An 11,806-nucleotide genomic window follows, 5' to 3' on the forward strand; every position below is an offset into this window, starting at 1 on the left:
TTTTTTGGTCTTTTTGAGACAGGGTCTCCCTGTAGCCCCAGCTGACCTGGAACTCACTATATAGACCAGGCTGGCCTTGACCTCACAGAGATCCGCCTGCCTCTGCCTCCCGAGTGCTGGGATTAAAGGCGTGAGCCACCACGCCCGGCCTTTAAAAATATTTTTATGTATTTTATTTTTAATGTGTATGAGTATATTACCTGCATGTGTGTGAGTGCACCTGTGTCATGCAATGCCTGCAGAGGTCAGCAGAAGAAGGTGTGGGATCCCCTGGAACCGGAGTTATGGACGGTTGTTAGTCACCATGTGTGTGCTGGGAATTGAACCCAGGTCCTCTACAAGAGCAGTCAGTGCTCTTAACCACTGAACCATCTTTCCAGCCCCCAAGTGTCAGTTTTAAATCACAGAGTTCTTGGGTGACTAACTCGTCTGTCATCCATTTAGAATGCAGAATCGTGAGAGTGGGGACCTTGTCCAGCGTACTGCCTTTCTCTGGACACAGGGTGTGAGCCAGGCATGGTGGTGCATGCCTGTAACCTCAGCTCTGGAGAGGTGGAGGCAAAAATACTGAGCTGGAGACTAGCCTGGGCTACATGAGACTTTGTCTCAGAAACAAAAATAAACCAGGAGTGGGGGTACATGCCTTTAATCCCAGCATTCAGGAGGCAGAGGCAGACAGATCTCTGTGAGTTGAGGCCAGCCTGGTTGACATAGCTATTTCTAGGTCAAAAAATAAGTGTGTGGCACCTAGTAGGTTCTGAGAGTTTGTATTTCCTGTGCGGAAACATAGCGGGTACTCACAGTGGTGGGTCCCAGGGGCGAGGCAGGACCCTAGCCTGTGTCCTCAGCTCTCCCACTTTTTGTCTACACCAGGGTCCCTGGACAATCGTTCTCAGGTCACCAGTGAGCCTGAGGCCTTCTTTTCGACGCTGCAGAAGTTTCGGGAAACCAACAAAGAGGACTGTGTGTGCAGCTCTCCTGAGTGAGCAGGGGATGGGGAGGGTGGCTGGGAGACGCCATCTACTGGCCTGCTAATCCTTTCTCCACCTCTCAGAGCTGTGTTCCCAGGCCTGCAAGACAGCAGTGGCATGGAGGAGGGCCACCAGTGTGAGTATAGGCTTCCAGCATCACCAGTGGTGATCCATCTTTACTCTGCCTGGGCCTATCCCCCAAGTCAAGGTCATGCACGGGTGCTGGAAGGGAAGCCTGGGGTCTGGACAGTGAGGGAACCACCCTGACAGGGGACTGAGCTTAGCCTGGGGCTCTGGGGTCCTGCCCTGTGTGACCATCCTCTCTCTAGCAGCTTTCGGAGCTGGCTGGGTCTAGCCTTGAGAGTCCCCAAGAGGACACTTATCTTTGCCTTTGAGTATGAACCCCACATCCTGGGAGGGAAGGGGCTGGGAAAAAGTTCACTCAGGTGTAGGCCTCAATGGTTGGTGGTCTGTGTAACTGGGGACAGCCAGGCCCCCTGGCTCCTAGGTAACTGTGGTGTCTCATGGGCCTCACAGGTGTGTACTGCTACCGTATCAACCGACGCCTGTTTCCTGTGCCAGTGGATCCTGGTGCCCCCTGCCACCTGTGTGGGATACCTCGGGGCCAGAGGGACAATGAGAGCTTGGTGAATCCAGCCCAGGTCAGGTGAGTGAACAGAGCACTGGGACCCCCAAGGGTCTCACTGGATAGTGGTAGCTGGGGGCAGGGCACAGAACCTGGCTCCTGCTAGTTTTAAGACTGTGCCCTCTGAAACAGGGTGAGCATGCCAGTGTCCATCCTGGACCCCCCACACCGGTACCGAATTCACCGACGGAAGAGCTTTGACGCCTCAGACACACTGGCTCTGCCTCAGGTAAGCTTCCTGCCCTGAGAAGCTGCAGGCAGGTCTGAGGCTCTGGGAGGGACTTACGGTGCAGCTGGTCTTGAGGAAGAAGGTTGGCATCAAGGCTCTTGGGTGCTCTGCCATCACCTGGGCCAGGCTCAGTCCCTGGGCAGGTATGGTACCTATCTCTCACATGGTATCCAGGATGGGTGGCCTGCATATGAGACTTGTTTGCTGGGCTCTTAGGAAGACTATTCCCTACAGCCCACAACAGCCTTTGTTTGACCTGCCCCCACATGGGGACACTGAGGCAGAGCTGGATTTGATCTCAGACCTTAATGTTTCCGTCATGCCTCCCATTTCCTAGTCAGGACAGGAATCAAGAGCATATTGCTCACCCTGGCTGAGATCAGAGTAGCTGTAACTGGGGGAGGAGAAGAGAGGAAAGTCCCTTGGCTCCTCTGTAAAGTGGGTAGAAAGGGACCGACTGCAGGAATGTTGGGGGCACAGTCATGCAAGCTGGGTGTCCAGGGCCAAGTGTGGGAAAGGCTCCGGATCCCCTCATCCATCTTGGAATGGGCTGGGGTGGCCAGATCAACAGGGACAGGAGATGGGAGTAGCCTCAGGTAAGCAGTGGTAAGCTGTTGCTCCTGGGAGGGGAGGTCCTGACTGCTCAGGGGGCCTCCTCCCTGGTTGGGGATGGGGAGATGCCTTTAACCCTTTGCTCCCTGCAGCACTGTCTGCTGGGCTGGGACACCTTCCCTCCGAAGTCTGAGAAAAGCTCTGCCTCCAAGAGCCTAGACCTCTGGTCTTCTGTCCATGAGCTACAAAGTCAGCATCTGTCGGCTGCCACCCCATCTCGTCTGGTAGGATCCAGGGTGTGTCCCAACGTGGGGTGAGGGGCAGGTGTCCGGGTGGGACAGATCCCTTTGAGATGGGGAGCCCAGGTCCTGGCAAGGGGTCCTAGCCCTGACAAGGGATCCCAGGTCCTGACAAGGTATGTCCCTTGACTCCCACCCCTCACCACCTATTCCACTCCACCTATCCAGGAACCATCTGAGGTGGGGGAGGAGCTGAGGCTAGAACTGGGTCTCACCTTCCCCCAGTAGCTCCCTGACATTTCCTCACTCATCCGTCCCACAGTGGCCCCCCCAACACTTCCCCGTTCATTCACCTTCTAGGCCTTGCCAGCACGGGTCCCACCGCCCACTCTGATCTGGTCAGAGCCCCTGGTTCCCCAACTCCACAACCTTCACTAAAGGCTCTGAAGACTGACCACTGGAGGATGAGCCTTCCTGCCAGCCTCTCCTGAGGAGGCAGCACCTGAGAGACAGAAGCGGACAAGATAAGGCAGAAGCCTGACGTGGGGGTGGCTGTGCTTGCTCTCTGGGGTTGGGCAGGTGGGAGGCCAAAGCCTAGCCCTGCTTCCTGGGGTCTAGAAAGTAGGAACTCCAGGGTGGAGGGTAAGGGGATGCTGTGACTAGTTTGAAAATAAAGCTTAGGGCTCTGTAGTTCCCACATGTGCCTGTTTTTCCTGCTTGTCGCTTGGTGTCCAGGTGTCCTGGCCTCAGCCGGGTCCCCCTTTGCCTAAGGATGACCCTGGCTACCTGGCAGTGTACACCCATCAGTGGGAGGGAGTGTGATAGATTTCTGATTTTGTTTTTTGAGACAGGGACTCACATAGTCCAGGTTGGCCTGGTGCCCACTGTGTAGCTAAAGATGACCTTGAACTTCTGATCCTCCAGCCACCACACCCAGCTCAGAAATCTTGTTTTTTTTTTTGTTTTTTGTTTTTCCTGAAGCTCCCAGCTCTGAATAGATGGCTGTCCATCAGACAGGTGGGAATCAAGGTCAATGTTAAGGTGTTGGGACTGAGGAGATGGCTCAGTGGGTAAATGCCCTTGCATTGTATGCATGATGTTCTGAGTTCAAATCCCCAGAATCCACATAAAAACCAGATGCTACAAGTATCAGATCCTATGGAAGAGATGGGAAATGGAGACAGGAGAATTCTGGAAGCTCATGGGCCAACTAGTCTGCTTATGCAGCAAAAAATAAATCCTGCCTCAAAGTAGAAGGTAAGGATCATCCCAAGTTTGTCTTCTGACTCCTACATGCATGCCGTGACATGCATGCACCTGCATTCACACACACAAATGCATGCACTCAAACACAAAAGGCACTCCACTGATGTGTGTGTTGTGTCAAGTGACTCTGAATCTTGGATCTCTCAATGGAAGGGTGGCTCCACATGCTCATCTCTGGCCCCAGCTCTGGAAACTGGGTGCCCCAGAACCCCAGGGATTAGATCAGGAAACCGAGGGCCAAGCAGTACATCGGAACCAGATGTGGCAGAGCCTAGGCATCCCTTTGGGTTGACAGGCAGTACCCTGTTTCCCACATGTCTTATATGTGTTAGATTGAATATTATAAAATTCCATTTTTAGAGACTGGAGAGATGGCTCAGGGGTTAAGAGTGCTTACTGCTCCGTCAGAGGATTGGAGTTCTGATGCAGCACCCACAGTGGCCCACTCACAAATGCCTGTAACTCTAGCTCCAGGGGATCTGATGCCCACTTCTGGCCTCTGTGGGTACACATATGTACACATACACACAAGATTTTATTTTATATGTGTGTTTTGACTGCATGTATGTAAGTGTACCTGTGTCATGCAATACCCAAGGAGGCCAAAAGAGGGTGTTGGATCCCCTGGAACGAGTTACAGATGGTTGTAAGTCAACATGTGGGTGTTGGGACTTGAACCTGGTCCTCTGCAAGAGTAGCCAGTACTCTTAACCACTGAGCCATCTGTCCAGCCTGCTAGGTACAGGTTTTTTAATCTGAAGTTTCTCATCTTAGAGGAGTTGTGCTGACAGCTGCTTGTGAAGCTGTGAAAACCCTTGTTTATACCCCGTGCCTTAGTCAGGATAAGCCAGTTTGTGCTGCAATAACAAATTAATGCTCCAAATCTCAGTGGTTTAAAAAGGACATTTCATTTCTTTTTATTTTTTAATTTTTATTGTAAGGTATTGTCCTAGTTTGCTTTCTATTGTTGTGATTAAAAACACTGACCAAGGGGCTGGAGAGATGGCTCAGTGGTTAAGAGCACTGGCTGCTCTTGCAGAGGACCCAGGTTCGAATCCTTGCACCCACATGGCAGCTAACAACCATCTGTAATTCCAGTTCCAGGGGATCCAATGGGGCTCCTACACCCTCTTCTGACCTCCACGGGCATTGAATGACATGGATGCACTTGTATACATGCAGGCAAACCACTCTTACGTATGAAATAAAAATAAGTTCAAGGCCAGCCTGGTCTACATAGTGAGTTCCAGGGAGTGGGACTACAGGGAGACCCTGTCTCAAAAAGACCAAAAAATAATAATTTTTTAAAAATCTTAAAAACACCAACCAAAATCAACTTGGGAGGAAAGGGTTTATTTTATCTTATATCTCCCAGGTCACAGTTTGTCACCTAAGTCAGGGCGGGAGCTCAGGACAGGAACCTAGAGGCAGGAACTGAAACACAGACCATGGAGGAAAGTGCTTACCGGCTTACTCCTTTGACCTGTGCTCAGCCTGCTTTCTTATAGCACACAGGCCCACCTGCCCAGGAGTGGCACTGCCCACAGTGGGCTGGGCCCTGGTTCCTCCCACATCACTCAGCAATCAAGTAAATGCCCCACAGATATGGCCACAGGCCAATCCAATGGAGGAAATTCCAAAATTGAAGTTTCATCTACCCATGTGTGTTAGTTTGACAAGTGATGCTGTCCAGCCCAGGGGTATTACACATTTTGCTTAAATTATTTTTTTCTTTTTACAGAATACAGAATTAATACAGAATTATTTCTAATTTCCACAGTAGGAAAAACAGTGATTTCTTACAACTTTATGTTTGGGAGCAGGTTATTTAGGATGGATCTGAAGAGAGAACTTGTCCCTTAAAGGAACTCTATTTTAAAAATTAATTAGGGCTGGAGAGATGGCTTAGTGGTTAAGAGCACTGACTGCTCTTGCAGAGGACCCACATGGTACTTAACTCCAGTTCCAGGGGAATCCGAAGTCCTCTTCTGACCTCCATGGCATTGCACAACACAGGTGCACTCACATACTTGCAGGTAATACACTCATAAAATTTTTAAAAAATTAAAAAAAAAAAAAACTGGACTTCACATTTTCTGCCTGGCATGGTGGCACAACTTTAATCCCAGCACTCAGAAGGGCAGAGGCAGGCGGATCTCTGTGAGATCGAGGCCAGCCTGGTCTACATAGTGGGTTCCAGGCTAGCTGGAAGCTACAGGCAGACCTTGTCTCAAAACATCCTCCTTGGCCTTGCTCTGAATTTCAATCCAAATGGGGAGACTGATTAGGGACAGAGTGTGACTTCAGAGACCCCTCCCTTTCTGGCAGTGACCCGGGTACATTGGGTGCAATTTGACCTCTGGAGCTGGCTTTCATCATCCATAAAAGGATGACAGTGCCAGCGAGAGATACGACAGACTTTGAGGCAGGGCCACACCTGAGGTGCTGTGTAGGTTGAATACACCTCACCTGCCAATGGTCACAGCCAGGGTGCTGTGGATTCCAACCCACATGGCATCAATGGTTCATCCTCCTGATTGTGTGGCTGGCTGGGACCTGAGCTGGCTGCCTCTATCCAGCATCGGGAGAAAGGACGGAGCCACATAGCACCAGCCAACGAGATTCAAGGTCACAATCAAGCTGCAGTTTCTATGGAAAGCCTGTGAAAGTACTATAGTCACATGGAAGAATTTAAGTTGAACCATCACAAACCAGGGGCTGGCTGTACATGGACATGGACATCTAGATTGTCCTCAGATCCACTCCATCCTGTCATAACATCAAAGAGGGCTACAGGCTGGATTCACTCTGGTTCGACCTTCACTAGGATGATCTGAGGGCCAGGAAACAGCTTTCTGCTTTTGCCTGAGTTCAATTTTGGACTGGAAGCTCTGTCCACAGGAAGGAAGGAGGGCTGTGGGTGACCAGGGCTTTCCCTGAGGCCAGCACCTGAGGGCTGAGGGTAGATGGCTAACACAACTGAGGTGCACAGGAAGTAGTGAGGGGAAGTCCAAACTGTGGCTGGTGAGGTTGGGTTGTGAGGTTGGGTCCCCAGTAATGAGATGCCTGATGTGGCTTGGGTGGCAAAGGGACCAGACTGGCAGAAACAAGTCTGTTCTTTGCCTATCAAACTGGTGACGCAATGGTCCCCAAGAAATGGGATCCCTCCCAGGAGTCTCATGCTGGGAGCAGGAGACGTCTGAAGCCTCGTGGTGGCCAGAGGAGGACCTTGTCTCCAGGAAGAGGTTTCACGCAGGACTGATGACTTGTCAGACCACCTTGCAGGACAGAACGATGGAGCCCGATGACGATGATGAACACCTTGACTAGGACAGCTTGGCCATACATACCTCTTGCCTTCCACTTCAACATAAACATCATGTCAGGACCCCACAGATGAACTTAGGGGGTCACTGGACCTCTTTGTCCTGCTTCCCAGTGTGATCACGATGGATAAATTTCCCTTTTACTATTCCTTTTTTAAAAACATTGGCTCACTGAGGAAAGGTGGTGGAGCCTGGTTTATTAGGGCTGCCAGGGCCCAGGCTTTGACCCGAATAACTCCAGTAGCAATTTTGGTGAGCCAGCCAGGAGTCTCGAACTTAGAATCTTCTGACCCACCCTCAGACATCCCCCCACCTCCCCACCCCCATGGCACAAAGTTGGGTGTTGAACCACAAGGTGTTTCAGGTCCTCCTGGTCTGTGATTAAAGTTGACAGACTTCTCTTTTCAGGCACAATAGAAATTGCTCAGCTTCCCCAGACCCCACTGTTGGGACAGGGCTCAGCCCCCAGGCTGAAGATGCCAATGTCAGCTGGGCAGGGGTGGGGACATAGCAAGTCTTAGCCTATCTGGCCTATGGGGTCCTTCCTAGTGAGATAAGAAAAAACGGGAATGGGCTGGAGAGATGGCTTAGTGGTTAAGAGCACTGGTTGTTCTTGCAGAAGACCCAGGTTTGAATCCCAGCACCCACATGGCAGCTAACAACTGTCCGTAACTCCAGTTCCAGGGGATCTGACAGCCTCTTCTGTCCTCTGTGGGCATTGCACAACATGGGTGCACTTACCTACATGCAGGCAATACACGCATACACATAAAATAAAAATAATAGATTAAAAAAATAAAAAATGGGAATAGAGAGGAGGAGATTCTAAGGACTAACAGATTAAAGGCCTGCATATATACATATGCGTGATATGCAAATGAGTCATACAAGGACCCAGGGGCGCCATCTCTGTGGGTCTTTTGGAACAGGGCTATGGTCCAGCTCTGGTACACTTCCAAGCTTGTCTGTCTGTCTCCTTTAATAAATTATCTTCTTCCCCATAACTATCCATGTGTCTATCAATGAGACACACAGACCTGGAAAACCTCAGCTGGTGCTTCCCCATCCTACAACTCAGATCTGCACCTGACACAGGCAAATGCTTTGCCTGCTGAGCCATCTCATGGCCCAAGAATACTCTTTTCCCTCAGCCTTTAAGCTATCTTGGTGGTGGTACTGATGAGTGAGGCCTGAGTAGAGGCTCTTTAGAGGCTCTTTAGCTGCTATTCAAACTCAAAATGGGATTCTAAGATTCAGCCAGGAATTCATGTTTTTGTGGGCAAGCAGAGCCTCTGTGTCAGGGACTGAGTGGTGTTGTCTCATGCTGTGTGACAGGGACAGATCTTTAAAGAGGTGTTTGTGTTAAAATGAGGCCTTTAAAGTGAAGTCCTAAGCTAAAGGACAGTGTCCTACAAGGACGGGGAATCTGTCCAGACAGAGGGACAACCATGGAGGACACAGAGGAGAAACCTCCTGCCATGGACAGAGGCCTCAGAAACACAACCTGTGGGTCCCAGGGCCTTGCTCTGAGTCCTGCAGCCAGTGGTGCTGTGAGGAGGGAAAGCTGTGCTGTCAAAGCCACATCTGTGGCATTTCCCCCTGGCAGACACACTCACTGTAAATGCCAGAAGCCAGGAGCACTGAGGGGGCTGGAGGAGGTGGAGGGGAAGAAGTAAGTTCTGTTAAGGTTTAGATAGCCCTGTCTGCTGGTGCCAGCTGGCCAAGACGGACAGTACCTGAAAGGGGGAGTGAGGATTGAAAGAAAAAACAAGAGACAGAAAAGATGCTTGGGAGGGCTGTCAGTAGTGACTGTAGCCCCGGTTTATTTCAGCTCTGCCTTTTTATACAGAAGACTCAATTCATATCAACAGCTGTTTTTCCCACCTGTACCTGAGGGTCAAGGAGCGGTCCAATAACTGCAGCCCCGGTTTATTTCAGCTCTGCCTTTTTATACAGAAGACTCAATTCATATCAACAGCTGTTTTTCCCACCTGTACCTGAGGGTCAAGGAGTGGTCCAATACTTCAAAGGCTTCTTTGATCTTTTTGTTTACCACTATTGCCTCCAGGTCAGGTGTTGTGAGGCTCACCATATAAACACATTCCTTCTGATTAGGCAGATTAGGTACTGGTGTGCATAACACAAACTCAGTAAACAAGCCTGCCACAGCTTAATGTACATAATAGACTAACACCTGTCCCCTCACCAACAGGATCCCAAGGACTTCTCATGCTCCTGAGAAAAGAGAACCTAGCTGATAATCACCTTGGTCTTTGAAGTCAAGAGAAGCAGACTTTTCTCCACTGTTTGGCCAACACTGTTTCCCCTTTGATCTCCAAAGAGGACAGGTTTTAACAGTCCTGCTCTCTCACTCCCCACCCCACCCAACTTAAAAAAAATACATCTTCCCACCTTCTGCAGGAAGCAGAAGCCTCCCTTTTAAAAGACCCCAGCTCAAGACCCAGGCAGACATTTTTCCCTGCCTGGAAGGGAATCTGTCCCATGTGTTCCTTTGCTAATAAACCCTATTTTGATGGAATTTTATCTGTGCCTCGGTGCCTCATCATCCATTAGCTCATTCTCCACCAACTTTTTACCTATCAGATGGTGCCAAAACCCGGTTCTTACTTCAAGGGACCCACCTGGACTTCTCCAATGCCACTAACCTGGCTCTCGGGTACACTTCTTTTCTCTCTCCTCCTCGCCCCAGCCTTCTGCTTTGCCTTCACCTCTTTCTGGCTCTCCTCACTGGGAACACTCTGCCTTGCCTACTTCTTTTGATCTCCTTTCCCATTGATTTTCACCACTCCCGGACAGCACTGTGGTCTCCATGATGGACCTGCTTCATCCGTTTCCTATCTCGGTTCCCTGACAGCCGCTCGCCACCGGCATCTCGCCCCCCCCCCTTTGCCATGGGCCTGCAAGCTCTGCTGTCCTCCATCCTTTTTTCCTGTCTTGTCCTCTTCCACTGCCTTTCTTCCTCACTTTACTCAGGATGATTTCTGGTGACTGCCTGCCAGTCCTCCTCGTGTCTGACCTCCCATGCATGCTTTAAACCTGCATGACCCTAAGGCTTTTTTTTTTTTCCTTCCCTCTATTCACTCCCTCCAGGCAGCTGCCAAGAGCCAAAATTGCCAGTTCACCTGCCCTGGGAATTTTTTTCTTTACCATTCTAATAAAATGATGTTTCCAGCTGGGCCCTTTCTTAAATTCTCTTATAAATTTGGCTAAAAACCACTTAGGGGACCCTTTCTCCCCATTTTGACCCAATTAGTAAACCTGCTGGACAACTTTGCTAAACATTTAAATAATTTCAGATGGCTTGCCCATTGACAAAGGACAAATGTTTTAAAAAACTTTTTTTCTCCTAAACTTTTTCTCAGGCAAAGGGGCTCAAACTTTGATCTTGGGCATCAAACAACTGGTACTCAGGTGCCTACTTTTCTAACTACACCTAACCATTTTAAATTTCACTATACATAAAAGGTCACAGTCACTGTTCAGACCAACAAACACTGATTTATATGCCCTGTTCCTTCTGCTGCCCTCATGAGTTTCCTTTCCAGTATAGCTTCTGTCTACAAACTAAGAGCTCCTGAGAACTTGGCTTCACATTCACAGCTACAACGGTTGGTGAGAAGCATGGATTTCTTTAATTTGTTTTTCTATTTGGGTCACATATACATATCTATCTGAGTGTACTTTCTTCTTCAATATCAAGCCTAATCTACTGGTACCAGGGGTGCCTAGGATTCTCTTACAATTTATTTTTGTTTTTGTTTCTTGATGCTGTTATAGAATAAACAATGCATTTCTAGTTCAACCTAAGGTAATAATGCCAAATCTACACAATGAGAGTTTAAAGTTTAACATCATTTAGGGCCTGTTTCTAAAGGGGATTACTTTGAGTTTTAACTTCTTCTATGGTATATTTACTGTTTTTTAAAGATGATTGTTTTAAGTTTTATAACTTCTTAGAGATTTAAAATAACATCATTTAGGGCACAGTGGTTAAGAGCACTGGCTGCGTTTTTGTAGCCATTTGCCTTCAAGGTGCAAAGGGAGCTGACACTTTGTGATGACTAGACCTGTGAAGCAGATGAAAATTTGCTGTACTCCAGGGCCAAAACCTTACAAGAAACAAGCTACTACCAACACATAGTTACAACAAGAAGATGTAAAAAGTAATAGTCTACTTGAATGAGAGGCTTGAGATGCCATCTCCACTGATCTTAACTCCTACCCTTTCTACATTGTGATTCTAAGCCTGTTTTTCTCTAAAAGAGTTATTTCCCTCTCTGATACTCAGATGGTCTATGTTTGCTTATGTTCCTGCCCCATCATTCCCTGAGTTCTTTCTAGTTATAATGTCAGGGTAATATTAATTATATTGGTAAATTGTCACATGCTGTTTGAGCTCACTGAGACACTGACTCTGAAGATGGGACTGGCTTTCCCACTTCAGACTTAAGCCTATTATCTCAAAATGTGTTCTCCAAGACTTTTCCAGGTTCAAGCTGGCCCCTTGACCCTGTGACAAGGAGGAGAACAACAAAACAGCCTAAGCGTAAAGGCAC

General features: G+C 48.9%; 1 protein-coding gene across 5 annotated transcripts in view; it reads left to right on the forward strand.

Moving 5' to 3' along the window:
* Positions 1–3,336, forward strand: part of Miip (migration and invasion inhibitory protein) — an 8,754-nt gene extending 5,418 nt beyond the window's left edge. For 2 of the 5 annotated variants that reach the window (XM_029554492.1, XM_029554495.1), the window contains exons 4-9: positions 874–982; positions 1,055–1,179; positions 1,509–1,638; positions 1,750–1,846; positions 2,551–2,694; positions 2,998–3,336. In XM_029554492.1, coding sequence (XP_029410352.1) covers positions 874–982; positions 1,055–1,179; positions 1,509–1,638; positions 1,750–1,846; positions 2,551–2,694; positions 2,998–3,075 — 683 coding nt within the window. In that variant the 3' untranslated portion in view covers positions 3,076–3,336. The remainder of the gene's footprint in view (positions 1–873; positions 983–1,054; positions 1,180–1,508; positions 1,639–1,749; positions 1,847–2,550; positions 2,695–2,997) is intronic. The other 3 variants (XM_029554494.1, XM_008849942.3, XM_029554493.1) reach the window with 2 other exon arrangements.
* Positions 3,337–11,806: the final 8,470 nt, after the last annotated feature.

Source organism: Nannospalax galili, unplaced genomic scaffold (genome assembly GCF_000622305.1).
Source record: "Nannospalax galili isolate Female #2095 unplaced genomic scaffold, S.galili_v1.0 scaffold1225, whole genome shotgun sequence".
In the NCBI taxonomy this organism is placed as follows: domain Eukaryota; kingdom Metazoa; phylum Chordata; class Mammalia; order Rodentia; family Spalacidae; genus Nannospalax; species Nannospalax galili.